Source organism: Bemisia tabaci, chromosome 9 (genome assembly GCF_918797505.1).
Source record: "Bemisia tabaci chromosome 9, PGI_BMITA_v3".
Lineage (NCBI taxonomy): Eukaryota > Metazoa > Arthropoda > Insecta > Hemiptera > Aleyrodidae > Bemisia > Bemisia tabaci.
This window is the reverse complement of record NC_092801.1, coordinates 21,349,111-21,367,079: the sequence shown is the minus strand read 5'-3', so window position 1 is coordinate 21,367,079 and position 17,969 is coordinate 21,349,111. Positions and strand designations below refer to the sequence as shown.

Below are 17,969 nucleotides of genomic sequence, written 5' to 3'. Positions count from 1 at the left end.
CCCCTAAACCGAATGGACAAACAACAGTTTTCCCTTGGAAAAATCATTTCATCATTGTAGGTAAGGATTTCTGGGCGTCCTAAAAAATGATGAATTTTCCGAGATTTCTCGCGGTGACATGATGTTTTTTTTGCTCAGTCGGACTCCTAGGAGACTCTGGAGTAGGTTTTAGCCCCTAAACCGAATGGACAAACAACAGTTTTCCCTTGGAAAAATCATTTCATCATTGTAGGTAAGGATTTCTGGGCGTCCTAAAAAATGATGAATTTTCCGAGATTTCCCGCGGTGACGTGATGTTTTTTTTGCTCAGTCGGACTCCTAGGAGACTCTGGAGTAGGTTTCAGCCCCGAAACCGAATGGGCAAACAACAATTTTCCCTTGGAAAAATCATTTCATCATTGTAGGTAAGGATTTCTGGGCGTCCTAAAAAATGAAGAATATTCCGAGATTTTCCGCGGTGACGTGATGTTTTTTTTGCTCAGTCGGACTCCTAGGACGCCCCTAACTAGATTTCAGGCCCCAAACCGAATGGACATGCAACAGCTTTCCCTTGGAAACATCATTTTATCATTGTAGGTAACGAATATAGATAGGCGTAAGGAATAGAGACTTTTCCGAGATTTCCCGCGGTGACATGATGTTTTTTTTGCTCAGTCGGACTCCTAGGACGCCCCTAAGTAGATTTCAGGCCCCAAACCGAATGGACATGCAACAGCTTTCCCTTGGAAAAATCATTTTATCATTGTAGGTAACGAATATAGATAGGCGTAAGGAATAGAGACTTTTCCGAGATTTTCCGCGGTGACATGATGTTTTTTTTGCTCAGTCGGACTCCTAGGATGCTCTCGAGTAGGTTTCAGCCCCTAAACCGAATGGACAATCAACAGTTTTCCCTTGGAAAAATCATTTCATCATTGTAGGTAAGGATTTCTGTGCGTCCTAAAAAATGAGGAATTTTCGGAGATTATCCGAGAATATCAGAGGGGGGGGGGGGGGGGGTATTTTTTGGAGGTGGAAAGCGTTATTGTCTATTGTAGAAGGGATGTGGATAGTAGGAAAGGAGTAGGCGGTGAAGACGTATGGTCCGCGGCACCCGGGCCCAGTGTGCGGCGGAGCGCCGTATCCGGGTGTCGCGGCCATTGTAGTTGGCGGCCGTTGTAGCTAAATTCATTCCAGTTTCATTTGTTTGACTTGAACCGCTGTACGCAATTTTCATGCACTTACTGCCCACTGTTGATTATGCCTTCTGTGTGAATTATCCTCAAGAATTCATCCCCTAAAGTCGCATTTGTGTTCTTCGGTCACGGTTTATCACCAACTAACAATTAGTGATCTGTTATTACTTGGGGTTTGTGTTCCTCGCGTTATCAGCTGCCCTCACACACCGCTACGCAACCTCGCCCATCTTTCGTCTTGAGCATCATGAGTTATGCCATGTGAATTTTAAGATTCCGAGTGTTTTATGTCAAATCCTGTGATAGTTGAAGTGACTTCCACCAACCATACACTGTAAGCGTTCTTTATCTTGAATCTCACTCTTCTGCGAATGTAACTTTGAGGTTAGGTTTCCTCTCCCATTCTCTACCATATATTTTCAAAAATCGGTAATTAACAGGCTCGTGATCATTGCGATCATCAACGATGATATGATTAGCAGAGAGACGCATTTACAGCATTCGACAAGTCAAGAGCTGATTGAATTCTGTATCAAACCCTTGATCAAAGTTGTGCACCACAACCTGACAATTTGACGGTGTAAGTTGGCAATCACATAACTCAGTTTGCGATGTTGCAGACTTCCTGTCATACTTTATTTTTTAAACTGAAAACTATTCACGGGCAATTCTTTCAAACTGCTGTGATTTTTCTTCTCTGTGCGAAGAAAATTCTACATACACTTCAAGGAATGATGTCAATTTGTTCTCCTTCAAAGAAATACCTAACATAGATGCAGAGATTTCCAGACACCGCAAACGAGAATCGTAATTGCGAACTTACAAATTGCTATGCGCCCCATCACCTTAAGTAGTCATTGCTCATTGCTTTGAAGTGCTCTCAACATTTCTCCTTGATTGTTTAGTCCAGTGGGTATTCATTTTGATTAGATGTGCACTGGTTTCAAGCTGAATTTTTAAGTAATTAGTTGACCAATGTAAGGTCTTGTCTCATTAGCCAGAAATGCTATCATGACAAAGTACACATGGGGACCATCGGCCCCTAAGAAAATTGAGATACCAATTTTACCAACCAGCAAGAGTTAGAAGCTGACCCTCTTAAGAGATGATTAAGGTGTCGCAGGGTTAGATCAAAAGGCAGAAGCCTCATAATTTGTCTTTTGGAGACATAAAGCTTGCACAAGAAACATCATAACTGAAGGGCACAAAAAATGATTCTTGTCTGTTTTATGTGGTTGACGATTGAGTTAATTGTGCTGCTGAAGTGCTGACACAATCATAATAAAACCATGTGCAAGGAAAGAGAATTACACATTTTGTATTGTGTTTATGACACAACATGAGTGAAACAATCGTGTAGCCTTGTGCAATCAGAGGGAAAGAAACAATTGACCGCTGGACGAGGTACGAACTTAAGTATTCTGGTGCTTGTTTGTTGACCAAAATTTCACGTAAAACCCAATCCTTGCATCAAAAATTAATGGAATTAATTCCTATCGAAGATATCAACGTATCTATTTTACATTGGCTTTCGGAAATTCGAATTGCGTTATCATAAGAAATGCAATACTCTATGCAAGTCAAATTGCGCCTCACAACGGCTTTGACAGACTTCTCAATTGAGCATTGTTCCTCTCCCACCCTTTAATGTCCCAAGTGTAAACAATTTCCTACAGCTGAGCGGAAGCGTCAAGATTGAGGTCACCATATTTTCGTCAGAGACAAGAGACCATCCATTGGCTTTTTGGCGACAGGTGGAAACTTACACTTTTAGCAATTTAACACTTATGGACATCTATTAGGGAGTAGTAGTCATCACTCTCTTTCCAGCTGTTGACCTACCTACCAGGTGGATAATGAGCTTCGGTCGACGTCATGAACCAAACAAGTCCAAACTTCAGTTTGTTTGCAAAACAAAACTCCCAACTCGTTGTTAACCATCAAAACCCAGTTGGTAGGTCAACAGTTGAATACTGGAGTCCCAAAGGTAATAGCTTTCATCTTCATGCATTGCCAAATTTCCTGCAAAACTCATGAATATTTTTCATCCAATTTTTCGGATAATTTTGCTCGCACTTTCAACTAAAGTGCCTCTCAAGGAAAAATATTTGTAAATTTCCTCAATAATAATCATTTTATCGAAGGAAATCTGGCAACTCTCGAATGTTCATACGGCGTTTTTCCTTAACATGGCAAAAGGGAGGGTCTCTTGTCTCTGATTTTTTTATTGCAGAGACTGCTACGGTTACGTTTAGTGTGCAATTTGACTCATGTAGACCATTGCGTTTTCATGAGCAGTGGATTTGAATTCCCGCATCAAGAAACATTAAAAATCTTGGTTAGGAGTTATTTTAAGTATTTTTGCAAAGCATGTTCTACACGGAATTATGGTTAAGATACATGTATCAGAATGCTTGCTATTGTGCCTTGGCTCAGCCATAGCAAGTTGTTTACACTTAGAACGGTAAAGGTTGGGAAAGGAACAGTGCTCGACTAGAAGCCTGCCGAAACCGTTGTAAAGCACGATTTGACTCACAAGGAGTATTGAGTTTCTCGTGACCGGGCAATTCAAAGTTCCTGTAACCAATGTAAAATTAAAACAATAAAATCTTAGTATTAGGAGTTGATTTCAGTAATTTTTGATGCAAGAATCGTGTTCTACATGAAATTCTGGTTAACAAACATGTATCAGAGTGCTTACATTCGTACCTTGTCTAGTGGTCCATTGCGAACAAAACTGTCTTAAAAAATTGAAGAAAAAGATTCACAATTTTCCCATTAAATTAAGGTTTTATTAAAGGAAATGTGGCAACGTCTGACGGTTCATACGGCGTTCTTCCTTAGCACGGCAGTGTAGGTGTGTTCTTCTAGACTGTTTTTGATAACCCATGATATCCTGTAATAATGTTTTAAATTACCAAATCATCATTGAAAATTAGATTTGTCCCTCTTAGAGAGTTTTCCGTCATTCAGTTTACCCTTTTTAAAATAAAATTTTACGTTTTTAAAGATTGTAAATAATCCGCTTCTTATGTGTTCTATTTTTTTCAGAAATGACTCCACCTCATCACAAATCAGAGCTGCCTTAACCCCTTATCGGTGAGTACTTCAGAATTTTTAAATCCTAAGATCTGCCTTTGCTAATACACACAGAGAGGTTGAACATGTTGCAAGTGAAGTCATGATTGGTCTTTTTTTTAGTAAAATTATTGATCCTTTGAAAATGAAGCTGAACAAGTAGTCAATAAAGTAAGTCAAGCAACCAAATAACTGTTTTTATAGTCAGTCAAATTTCTTAGAAATTGGAATGTACTCCATTGCCTGATTCATTCCAGCATCCTAATGCTTTGTTCAATTGACGTGTTTGATCTCTCTCCGGTGATAGCATGGAAGAACCTTAGGAGGTATGCACTGACTAGAGGTTTTAGCACTATGGACCAAACTCAAGAAGTGTCTTTGTGAGTGTATGTTAACGGCAAACTTGTGAAATTTTTTCTCTGTAGTTTTCACTCAAAGTTTCAGTCAGAACCTCGTAGTATGGACTGTTGGTCCTCCAAGAAGCTTGTAAATCTTGTTTTATTCAGGCTCTAACTAAAAAGCAGGGGTGCAGAATCTTTCCAAGTTTTCACATTTTCACGGGCCTGCCAGCCGGCTTTCTACATTTTTCTCATCAGTTTTCCACCAAATATCCCACCAATCTAGAAAAATATTACGTCTTTCATCTGTTTTCCTTTGACTGTAGACTGTTGGCCCCTCAAAATGTTCCCTCCTTCTACATTTTTGGGGCTTTTCCACACTTTCTGCACCCTGCCAAAAAGTTAGCTAAGCTTATTTCAATGGCTAAACATCTGTCAAAATCCATAATATCTCTGTCAACTCCACTCAAATTTTCATTCCTGTTCCATGGAATTTTACTTCATCAGGTTTGGTCCACTGTGATTTGCCCTCGAGACATTGGTTTCTCATGTATCCATGAGGGGAATTGTTTTGCTTTTTGGTAAATAGATAGCCAGTGGATAAGTTCTAATGAGGGTTGGCTTTGAACATCATCAATACTCTTTTTCTTTCGTGTCCGCCAGTGGTAGGTAGCAGCCCTAAAAATGTAACAGCATGCATTTTCCCTTTTAAATATACTAATGCAATTTGCTCAGTGAAGCATCCTGAAAAGAATTTTGCCCATCCCTGAGAAGTTGGGAAAAGTTCGGGATTTTGCTGCGGAGATGTTTTAGCCATACCATTGCATTTTTTCAATTTCAATATACGTTGCGCTCAGAATTTTTATCAGAAATCATGCCAAGTAAACACTGATAAGTCGGATATTTTGAAGATTATAATACCTGAAAATTCGGGGAATTTCGACATCCAAGGAAACTTGTCGCCCTGCAAAATAATAGTGATGATCGCGATAGGTCGCGATTCCGATCGATTTTGCCGATAACGGCCCAACAGATCATTGCGTAACCGGTGGGAAAACAGCGTATTTTTTGACGTACTGTTATGCGAAATGTGTGAAGTATCTATGCAGTCTTGCAGGCGCTAACATGCGTGTCTTGTCGCCCCTACCGTGTAGCGAGCTCATTCAATAACGGCCCAACAAATCATTGCGTAACCGGTGAGAAAACAGCGTATTTTTTGACGTACTGTTATGCGAAATGTGTGAAGTATCTATGCAGTCTTGCAGGCGCTGACATGCGTGTCTTGTCGCCCTTACCGTGTAGCGAGCTCATTCAATGACGGCCCAACAAATCATTGCGTAACCGGTGGAAACACAGCGTATTTTTTGACGCACTGTTATGCACAATGTGTGAAGTATCTACGCAGTCTTGCAGGCGCTAACATGCGTGTCTTGTCGGCCTTACCGTGTAGCGAGCTCATTCAATAACGGCCCAACAAATCATTGCGTAACCGGTGGAAAAACAGCGTATTTTTGACGTACTGTTATGCGCAATGTGTGAAGTATCTCCGCAGTCTTGCAGGCGCTAACATGCGTGTCTTGTCGGCCTTACCGTGTAGCGAGCTCATTCAATAACGGCCCAACAAATCATTGCGTAACCGGTGGGGAAACAGCGTATTTTTTGACGCACTGTTATGCGCAATGTGTTAAGTATCTATGCAGTCTTGCAGGCGCTAACATGCGTGTCTTGTCGCCCTTACCGTGTAGCGAGCTCATTCAATGACGGCCCAACAAATCATTGCGTAACCGGTGGAAAAACAGCGTATTTTTTGACGCACTGTTATGCGCAATGTGTGAAGTATCTATGCAGTCTTGCAGGCGCTAACATGCGTGTCTTGTCGGCCTTACAGTGTAGCGAGCTCGTTCAAACTCACGCCGCACAGTGGATCGAGTCAATTAGAGAGGTCGGACTTAAGGTTTCTGACTGAAACTGCAAATTTAAATGTTTATTTCGTCACATTTTAAATTTTAAGGGATGCCTCTGAAAGAAAATTATACGAAAAAACCAGTGGAACCACTTTTGGAATCTCAAAGTTTTGTATAAACGGTGTTATAAGCGTTTAAAGTTTCCAAATTATGTCCGACCTCTCCTATTGACTCGATCCACCGTGCGCCGTCTGCGTTTCGTGACTCGCATGATCTCAAGGGTTTTTGCACCGGTATACTCTGTATGAACCATTGTCATTTAATATTATAAAAAAATAAAAAACTACAGAAAATTCTACTTTCCTCTCTCTATTTACGTATCGATGCCCAAGTGCGAAAGCACGGATCTCCGTGTGCGACGCTGCAGAATCTTGTCGTACGTACTTCACTGTTGATTTGATAAGCTAGTCAACTTAAGTTCGGAACAAGTGCCCCGATGTTTTCCTTCTCTGTGTGGAGAATATCCCGTCTAAATGTCAATTTATAAATTTGACTCGTTTATCATCGAGAAAATAAAATAAAAGCGGCAACTATGAAACTTTTCAATGATTGTACGTGGTTTCGCACGCCGGACATCGGTGTTGATCAATACTAACAGCCTTAAATAAAGGAGTTCTGAGTACATTTGTATTAATGAAGAATACTGTAAGCGCGTTTACTTTCGGTGAAAATAACTGCAATCACGCTCAAATTCAGTGAAATTAACGCAATGTGCGCACATGGATAATTGCGTAATCACGTAAGATTTTACTGAACGACTATAAAAATCGCGTTTTTTCCGCAACATCGAAGTGAAAAAGGCGTAATTTGTTTTATTTTTACAAAATCGTTGGATAAATCGCGTATTTTTTAAATGTTCGTAGACAATTGCATGAAAATGTTTCATGAATCAACACTTTTCAAAGTGGACACCAAGCGCGCAGTTATTCGAACTTCCAGAGTAGTCACTAGGTATCACGCGAAAATGAAAGAATATTTTAGCTTTTTGCCCGTCTCAAATTATACTGGCGCTTATATGAATGCAGGTATTATGCTCGCATCGTTGAACTCGGAAATCAAGCACTCAACTATTCGAACTCCGAAGTAGGTATGTGATGTGGTATCTCTTGAAAATGTAGGAAAATCTTAGCTTTTCGCCTGTTCGAAATACTGACGTTTATGAATGCAGGTATTATGCTCGCATCATTGAACTCGGAAATCAAGCACGCAACTATTCGAACTCCCAAGTAGGTATGTGATGTGGTATCTTTTGAAAATGAAGGAAAATCTTAGATTTTTGCCTGTTTAAAGTACTGACGTTCATGAATATAGGTATTATGATTGCATCGTTGCACGCGGAAATCAAGCACGCAACTGTTCGAACTCCGAGGTAGGTATGTGATGTGGTATCTTTTGAAAATGAAGGAAAATCTTAGCTTTTCACCTGTTTAAAATACTGACGTTCATGAATGTAGGTATTATGGTTGCATCGTTGCACGCGGAAATCTAGCACGCAACTGTTCGAACTCCGAAGTAGGTATGTGATGTGGTATCTTTTGAAAATGAAGGAAAATCTTAGCTTTTCATCCGTTTAAAATCCTGATGTTCATGAACGTAAGTATTTTGCTCGCATCGTTGAATTCGGATAGTAAGCGCACAACTAGGTATTCGAACTCCGGAAGAAGTATGTGACACCACGTGAAAATAGAGAAAAATCTTAGCTTTTCGCCTGACGTCGTTCAATGAACCGAGAGCACGGGTGTTTATAATAGTACACGAGATGGCGTTCACGTGCGTAACAATTCAAGGTGTCTACTGTGCGGAAAAAGTACGGATACGCTGAAAACGGATTTCGGAAGGTCGGTACGGAAGCACGGAAAAGGTCTGGAAGTTCCAGATTTTTGTGATAACCTCTAAAAAGTATCCTGAGGGATATGCGATTTCCATTGAATAAGTTTTCGGTTCGATTCTTCGTGTTTTTCGGTTTATTCCTTTGTCATTCTATCATTATTCCACTTTTCCAGTCTGAATACAGTTAAAAATGCGTGTGAGGTGAGGTAAAGGTAAGGAAAAAGCGAGGATTTTGAAGAATCGCCAAGAAATGAATTTTCGGGAAAGTAAGGAAATAGCAAAGCAAAGTACAAGTTCAAATAAAATTACCGTTTGCCGCCGCGGATTTCCCGCGCTAATTTACACACTCACACAAACGCAGAGCGCCAGTGCTGAGTCACTTCTCCCCCGTGTTAGTAAATACACGAGAGCTCCGTCTTTATGTCTTTGGCTCTGACTACATGGGCGTTTCGGACGCTTCTGTGTGTTTCAGTCGAGAGCCAATCAGATGTCGAAGCTGCCGTCGAGAGCCAATCAGATGTCGAAGCTGCCGACGAGCCGGGAGGAGCTGCGGGCGGCCGTGACGGCGGGACAGTCCTTCGAGTACTTCTTCTTCTGGGGCCACCGGAAGCCGGAGGACGGGCGGACGGGGAAGTCGTGCCTGAGCCAGTGGTACGAGCAGCCGTTCGTCGTCGACGGGGAGACCTTCGCGACGGCCGAGCACTACATGATGGCGCGGAAGGCCCGGTTGTTCGGCGACGAGGAGGCGGCGCGACGGGCCCTCGCCGCCGCGACGCCCAAGGAGGCCAAGGCGGTCGGGCGGCAGGTCCGCGGGTTCTCCGAGGAGGTCTGGCGCCGACACCGGGAGACGATCGTGCTCGAGGGGAACCTGGCCAAGTTCGGGGCCCGCCCGGAGCTCCGCGACTTCCTCCTGGCCACCGGCGACGCCGTCATCGTCGAGGCCAGCCCCCGCGACACCATCTGGGGGATCGGCCTCGGGCAGGACAACCCCAAGGCCAAGAGCCCCGCCACTTGGCGCGGGCTCAACCTCCTCGGCTTCGCCCTCGTCAAAACGCGCGAGCGGCTCAGGAGCCCCCAAGAGTAACCCTAGTCCCAGGTAGAGTCCCTTTATACTGAGAGCGAAGACAATGCGAATTAATTTCTGATCGGTTCCCGTACTTTAGGCCTTTACGGTATCACAAGCGGGAATAAAGTTTACACTTTCACTTTCACCAATGGAGATCAGTGTTCGAAACGCACCTTTGAGTTTTAGGAGCCATGTGGCGCATCAAGCCCGATTTTTAGGAGCCATTGAAGATTTTTTAGGGGCCAAATTTACTTTTTGCCTATATATTACGGCGCATTTAGTGAAAAGTTAGATGCAAGATGTTTTCGTAACAGAACTAGTGAGTAGCTGTAACTTGAGGAAGACAAAAACACAAAGGCTGAAATCGTGAAGAATAGAAAAAGCTTTCACTTGTAGTGCTGAAAATTTCGAATCATCACCGGATATGAAAATTCAGATTTTTAGGGAGCAATTTTTAGGGGCGACATTGGCGCAGAGCCTTCATTTTTTAGGCGCATTTGGCGCGTTGGCGCCTGTGAGTTTCGAACACCGATACACATGTTGCATGTGTGAGAAATTTGCGATTTGACTATTGATTCCTATGTGAAAGTTCGCCAGAAACACGATCGTGTCACTGGTTCTCTCTGAAATCAACTCCCAAGCTCAAGAAAAGCTCTCAAGTTGAGGCCAAAATGGAGGGGATATCCCACCTATCCTGAGAGTCCACCTCTACATCAAGACGAACCCTCCATGCGAAGATAGGGAGCAAATACATTGACAGGGCTGCCACTTTATTTGGGGACTCCAAAACTGAAAGCACGGCAACCCTGCTAATGTATTTGCTCCCTATCTTTGCATGGTGAGTTTGTCTTGATGTAGAGGTGGACTCTCGGGATAGCGTGGGATATCACCTCCATTTTGGCCTCGACTTTAGAGCTTTTTTTGAGCTTGGGAGTTTATTTCAGAGAAAACTAGTGGCACCATCGTATTACTCGCGAGCTTTTACACAAAGATCAACAGTCAAATCGCAAATTCCTCACACACGCAACATCTCCATTTCAAAGGTTATAAACCGGAATGGACCGGGGAATGGTAGGTGGGGGGGGGGGGGGGTACGGCAAGGAACAAATGGAATGAGATAGAGGAAGAAAACAGGAATTCAAGAATGGGTTGATCGAAGATTACTCAAAACTAGAGTACCTTCACAGGGATAGTATGGACAACTCGATTTGTGTAGCTCTTAGGGCCCGAAAGTACTACAAGTTGTAGTACTTTCGTCTACAACGTGTAAAACGAAAATCACTAGAAAAGTGCCGCTATGCATACTTGAAAGATTAATCAATATGGCCGACAACGCATTGTAAACAAGTGTCTTTAAGGATTAAGATTTTGAAACTGAGAAAAATGCGAAATCAAAGTTATATACGTGCTTTTATAAATTTTAATCAGTGCACCTACTCTTGCAGTTTACTATTGTGGAAATGAGTACCACTGGATAATTCGAGTTCATAGGTTGGTTGCCATTGGGGGGCCCAAGAGCTACATGATCTGATCAAACCTAATCTCCAGATTTTTTAGTTGTCCATACTCTCCCTATAAAGGTACTCCACAAAAAAACCTCCGATTTGTGTAATCTTTATTTCCGTTTGTGACACCCATAAGCCGCGTTGTCTCAACTCTCCTCTAAAGGGACTCTAGTCCCTGGGATCTGAGTAAACTTAAAAATGTATACCTAATGATAAATTGTATTCAAGTTTTATATACGTAGACAATTTCGTTCATGTTGATCAAATCAAGTGCAGATATTACGTCCTTCTTGAACAATAATTTCAAGAGATTTTTTCACGAATGCTCAAAACTGCTTTGTATGAAAATTGAAGCAAATATTAGTCAACGATTAAAAACTTCAATTGAAGATCGTGTTGATATTATTTCCTTTGATATACTGGAGAATTTGCATGCAGATTTGTTATTGCTTCATCTGAAAGTGCTCAAAGAGCTGATTTCACAGTATTTTTTAAAAAAAATGTCTGATATGGTAAATAGTATGAAAATGGATTTAAAAGTGAGAAAATGCACCGCTTAGTGACGTCATCTGGCGGCATTTCCCACTTAAACACACGTATTTTAGCAGATTAGATCATTTTGTCCTAGTGATTGTTCAATTCATGAACCAAGGGTATACAGGGTGACTACAAGTCCGGAAATAGTACCTACTGATTTTTAAAGGACCGCCCTTTAAAAATCAGTACTATTTCCGGATTTGTAGTCACCCTGTATACCCTTGGTTCATGAATTGAACAATTACTGGAAGTACTGAAAAAGTGCGGAATTCCGCATGAAGGTCCGGATTTTTTTCAATTTTTTGTCACTTTTGTCGCAATTTGAGCGGGTTATTAAAATTTTTGAAATTTGCCAAATTTCGCCAATTGGAGGTGTTGAAAAAGTACTGAATTTTTCTGTTGAAGTGGTACTGAATTTCTTGGGAATGTACTGAAAAAGCACTGTTAAAGTACTGATTTTTAGCCAACCTGTTTTAGTAGACACCCTGGTATCCTCGTGTCCAATTCACTCCGTAGTCTCCACTTAAACACGAAATTTATGAAATTTCAGACACCTGCAAATTCTCTATTTTCAACTAGACTTCTTATCGGTAAATCTCGACTTATTCTTAAATACGTTTTAAGAAGCTCCGCTATAGGGAACCGAACCTAGAAAGAAACACTGCACAAGTATAAATTATTCCACTGTAAAGCACACTGAAATTAGTTGTGCTTGAGTAATACTCTGGTCCTCACTATATTCGTACTCTTACTTTTACATTTCATAAATCTTACTTCCGGGTGGTAGGGAGGGGGGGACGCAAATATACTTTTTGTACTTCTTAATCAGAGTTTCCCTTAGTCTTCCTTATGTTGATAAGGTCCAGAAAGAAGTTATTAAAGTTACGTAACACATGCATTAAGATTCTCGAGGAAAATTCTTTAGGTGAACATAAAGGATACAAAGCTATATAGCGGAGTAATTTTCTTGGAGTGACGATTCGAATCCGCAACAAGGCCCACTCATAATACAATGTGGCCAGGCCATGAATAAACGAGTGCTGACATCATGCTTCATCAGCGGGTCGTGAAAAATTAGCCGTTATGTATATCTACTTTCAAATTCTGTGTGAAATGCATCCACTTTTCTCTCTCAGCGTTTTTAAGCGTGCCAGTAGGGCTCGCTTTTTGAAATCACTCGGATGTACCATAGTACAGCACACAGATCAACCAATGCTATTCAACGGGTCGTCCAAATACTTTTTTCCTCGCACCCGTTTCTTTGTCTTTGAACCATTACACTGTCAAGCCCTGATGGTCTTTTACCAAAAAATCTAATGAACTGCTAATTGGAAACCCTTGAGAACATTTTTCTGTCAAAACCGTATTATTCAATTTGACAGAAACCTCATAGGAGCTTTCTTACGCTCGGAGGACTCAACTCTAGAACCTTCTTTCCCGCCAAAACTCTATAGCCAATGAGCGTCTTGCACTGTAAGTGCAATCTGTGATGAGCCTCGTGACTCATTATACTATGTACTAACCATGGCCCCTGCCGAAATCCACTTAAACCACTACAGTTATCTCGCGATATAGCTTTGGGTGTCCGGTTTCGAGCAAGGCAATAAAAGACGGCGAGGCGATTAACCGATTAACCATTCACCGTGATGCCAGGATCCACCAAATTTTATCAAAAATTGTTTTCCGTCTATTTAGCGAGTTTTTCTTTACTTTCCGTTGGAGTACAAATAAAAAGAGACCTCATTTGTACAAATCGGCCGAATAGAAGAGAAGTTACAGTTCGAAATCCAAAGAGATTAACTGAACGCGATTTCGATGCACGGCAGTTCGCCCAAATCACGGTCGTGCGCAAATGCCGCATATCAGCTTAAAATCAAGATAATTGGACGGAATCTTTAAAATTAATTTACATTCAACGTTCATGAATCAATATTTTCTCCCAAATTTAGCAAAAAGTACCAATTGATGCAAAAAGCAAAGACGTGAAAATAAGAGGTATTTGTCCAACATTTCAGTTATTCGGCACGCTTTTCCAACAGACTCATGTTGGATTTTTTCTTCTTGTTTTAAATTGACGAAGCGAACCAGCGATGTCACTAAACGCCTTCGAAAACCGCTCCGGTCAGCAACGAATATCATCACACTGGTTGGTCTACTACTTGTCCACCAGAGCAACCGGGATTTGTCTCTGGGGGAGGGGGAAGGGGGTGTCTTTTGTTTCACCCCCCAGCTTTTTCATCGGTATGGTCATTCGAGATTCCACCGAACCTCGAAACTCGTTCGTTAACGGCTATTTTATCCATGAAATACGATAGATTGTGTCGTATCAGAGACAAAAGGAGACCCTCTACTAACCTCTAGATGGAAGCTTTGACTTTCGGGGACCCGACATTTCCTCATGCTAGCGACCGTGACGGCGTTGAGTTTCAACTGCTGATGGACTCTTCGGTCAGTCTCAATTGCCATATTGTTTTTAGTGCGTCAGTATTTGACATGCGGGAAGTTGCACCTGAAGAGCGAGGAAAAAGCTGATTCTTAACGTTCTAGTGAAAGAGGGTTATTCAAAATCGGCGATTTTACCGTACGCTTGGATTTTGCCCAGAGTTGGATACGTTGTTCCCTATCACAAGACACGCCTTTTTCCGGCATTGGCAAGTTCACCCGAAATTTTCCCGCGCGCTACAGCGTTGCCAAGTTGAAAACGGGCAAATTCCGTAAGGGGCATTAAAATTGAGCTATGAAGTTGCGGTTTAAAGAAAATTCTCTAAAAATTGGCACTTTTAGGAAATGACCATGTTTTTGATGTCGCATTAATTTTAACATGCATTGTTGCCAATTTTTCGATTTTTAAATTCGACAAATTTTACAAATCCGCGAATACCCATAAAAGCTATCTTCAAATTTGAATGAAAAGTTGTCTGATCGATATTTTAAGTCATTTTTGCGAAATTTGGCAACATCTTGGTGACAATTTTTTTATGAAATGGTCAAATTCGGATAAACTCCATTTTCTCAGAATTATAAAATAAAATTGTATACTGAATATAGGTCGATGAATAATAATGGTCAAATACCGCCAAAATTCGATGATTGTACGTAATTTTGGCAATATTGCAATGCGTCTTGTTTGTTTAATGAAGTCAGTCCGAGGAGTACATTTTATTCATTACTTTTTAGCAGAAAGTTTTCCATGATTGTTTAAAATGTTGTTTATTGGCACGATTCGATAAAACTCACTATTTTATGAATTTTTCCTCTCTGAACTAAATACCCTAGTAATTAGTATATATCTAAGTTGACATTAAAATATTCTACAAAAGTGTATTATTTTGCACGAGAGATACATTTAAATAATTTAAAAAAAAGAAATGAACAAAGAATATTGGACAAATATCGAAAAACCAGCGAAAATTCGAGTATTTTGTTTAAGCTTGGCAACACCGGAATATGTTCGATTTTATTTTACTGTTCATTTATATTAAATTCTGCTCATGTTGTTCATTAGTTTAGTCAAGAAACATTCTCTTAATTGGAAAACAAGAAACTTAGGACAAAAACCGCAAAAAGCGCCAATTTTGGTGTCTTTTTTTCAGTTTACTGCTTGTCGCGCGATTAATTTTGCCGTGAGCAGAAAGAATTTGACTCAGCTAGTAGAAAGTTTAACGAGTTTTAACTGTGGAAATAACCAATTTTGTCGTCTGATCAACTCCTGGCAAGTCACTGGCCATAATCCGCCAAAAAGGCCTATTTTAAGCCATTTTTGCGAAATTTGGCAACATCTTGGTGACAATTTTTTTATGAAATGGTCAAATTCGGATTCAGCGCCAAAAATTATATAGGAAACCATGGAATTAATGCTACCCGGTGTTTTTGGAGGCTAAAATTTCTATCTGCCCGGACTCAAGAAGCGTCGTCGCTCCATAAAGCTGTTTACAAAAATAATGATATCTCGCGAACCAAAAGTTTCCCAGCGAGCTATAATATATCGATGGATGCGAAATCGAACGAACTATCGATTAGACAACTTTTCATTCAAATTTGAAGATAGCTTTTTTGGGTATTCGCGGATTTGTAAAATTTGTCGAATTTAAAAATCGAAAAATTGGCAACAATGATGTTAAAATTAATGCGACATCAAAAAAATGGTCATTTCCTAAAAGTGCGCAATTTTTCGAGCATGTTCGTTAAAACCGCAACTTCATAGCTCAATTTTAATGCCCCTTACGGAATTTGCCCGTTTTCAACTTGGCAACGCTGTAGCGCGCGGGAAAAATTTCGGGTGAACTTGCCAATGCCGGAAAAAGGCGTGTCTTGTGATAGGAAACAACATATCCAACTCCGGGCAAAATCCAAGCGTAGGGTACAATCGCCGATTTTGAATAACCCTCTTTCGAACTTTTCAATGTAATATCCGTATTTGACGTGAAATCTTGACAGGGATGTGTATAATGTGGTGCTTTACCTCTTTTACCCTGCTCAATGGTGTGCGCAGAGATTCTGCGCACGCTTACTCTTTTTCGCGTAATACTCTCGCTGTACAAAGTGCCTTCGCATGCATGCTTGCTATTGCGCGCACGCTCTTGAGATCAAGTTTTCAACGTCGCCTCCGGTGTTTTTTTGTGTTTCAGCCGTATAAACGCCGCCGTATAATGTCAGTTCGCCGGTTCGTGCAGTGTTTAATCCTAGTCGTGGAGGATAAGATTCCAAGCCATATAGTTGTTGAGTTCTCAGGCCAAAGCTCCGTTAATCCTGCCGAACAGTCACAGTCGGTTTCGGCATGGCTACACAGTCCCACAACAAGCAGATATGTAGCACAATTTCAAGAGACTCCACGCCACACCGCCGGTGGCCCTTTAGTAGAAGTGGCTCGGTCCGTTTCGACATGGCTATACAGTCCCTCAACAAGCGAATATGTCACACAACCTCAGGCATCCAGATCTCAGCAGTTTGGCAGCTCCTTCTCCAGCCCACGCCAAGATCGAAGCACAAGAGAAAAACGCAAGCGATTTTTTATCATTTTGCCCAGAATCTTGGTGACAGAACATCCGACCATTCTACAACAGCTGCTAAATGGGAACATCCGCGTTCTTGACGAAGAAGCCGTATCGTCCATCTCTCCCGAGGCGAAAGTTTCCATGATCGAGATTTTGCTCAACATAAGCAGCACATGCCCTCTCAGTATCCTATACTCTGCACCCGTTTATCCGAAACCGGCCAGTGAGCAGGACTCGGAGTTCTTTGAGTACGCGTCATGTTGTGGAAACGACACTATAATCCGCCATCTCTTCGGCGTAAGTCGGGTTCTCATCGAACCACACGAGCACAGTACTGCCCAATCTGCACTCGATAATGAAAATCTGAGGATTCTCAACAGTTTTTTGAGCAGGAGAACTAGGCTTTCTTTTGCGCAAACTCAAGATTATCAAGAACGCCGGGTCGCACAAGCCTTCAAATTTAAATCCGATATTAAACTGATGACCCAGCTTTTGAACATCGCCGTCAGGTTGGATCATGTAGCACTCCTGAATTTGTTGGATAAGCATGACATATATGTTGATTCTCCTATGGCTCTACGCCTAGCTGTTTTGGCCGGTGCTTCTTCTGTGGTTGAGTTTCTAGTTGAGATCGGCATCGATGTCAACAAACCCAATTCCGTCAATATGACGCCGCTCGGGTTGATTGTCAATGCCGAGCCAGACGCTCTTTTCAGTTTGAACGTAACGAGAATGTTGGTAAAGCACGGGGCCGATCTATTCGCACATGTCGCCCCGTCGTGTTCCAGGTCGATCTTGAAAGACGCCTGCTTGAAGAAGAAACGAGAATTGTTCTCGTTCTTCCTTGAGAACTGCTTTGTGAATCCTACGATGTTCAAAGACGTCCCGGCGCACAGAGCTTTTTTGCGGTGTATCGCTGATGGTGCCTTCGAAAAATCCCCCGACTTTCGCGATATGTTTGCCCGGCACCTTGTCAAGATAGCCGCCCTCTTTTGCAGCTCGGAATTCGACGAGGATCTTTCATCTTTGTGGTCCAAGGACCCAATCGGTCTCGCTGTATTCAGGAGCGAGTGCGAATCAGAACTTCTCCAACTGAAAACCGCCAAGATCCACAATACTGACGTGCCCCTTCTAGATCTGCTGAGGAGCCCAGATCGCCGAGTTTCACGTCTTCTCAGTAACAAATCTGTCACTCGTGGAATCGAATCCCTCAATCTAATCCATGAGTTTCCTTACTATGGTAACATTCTAAAGGAACGAGTGGAAAAATGTAAGAGCTTCAACTTGTGCTTGAAGGAAGCATGTAAAAGTTTAGATTATTTCTTGTCCCCGCGTTCGATAGACTTACCAGCCGAAATTAAGGAACTCATTTTTGGTTATCTCCGTTTCGTCGATCTTGTGAGGTTAAAGAGAGCCGCTCATGCCAGAAATGCTCGATCACGCTCGCGCCCAGGTGTGTGAAAATGTGGATAGGCGCTTACA

At 41.7% G+C, this 17,969-nt stretch overlaps 2 protein-coding genes across 2 annotated transcripts in view; both read left to right on the top strand.

Moving 5' to 3' along the window:
• Positions 1–989: 989 nt before the first annotated feature.
• Positions 990–17,969, top strand: part of LOC109034654 (uncharacterized) — a 71,307-nt gene continuing 54,327 nt past the window's right edge. The window contains exons 1-2 of the mRNA XM_072304460.1: positions 990–1,509; positions 4,227–4,274. The gene's annotated coding sequence lies outside the window, so the exon portion shown is untranslated. The remainder of the gene's footprint in view (positions 1,510–4,226; positions 4,275–17,969) is intronic.
• On the top strand, positions 8,873–9,469 carry LOC140225461 (N-glycosidase Npun_R5314-like). Its single transcript, XM_072304461.1, has one exon. The coding sequence runs from the start codon at positions 8,873–8,875 to the stop codon at positions 9,467–9,469; it is 597 nt and encodes a 198-aa protein (XP_072160562.1).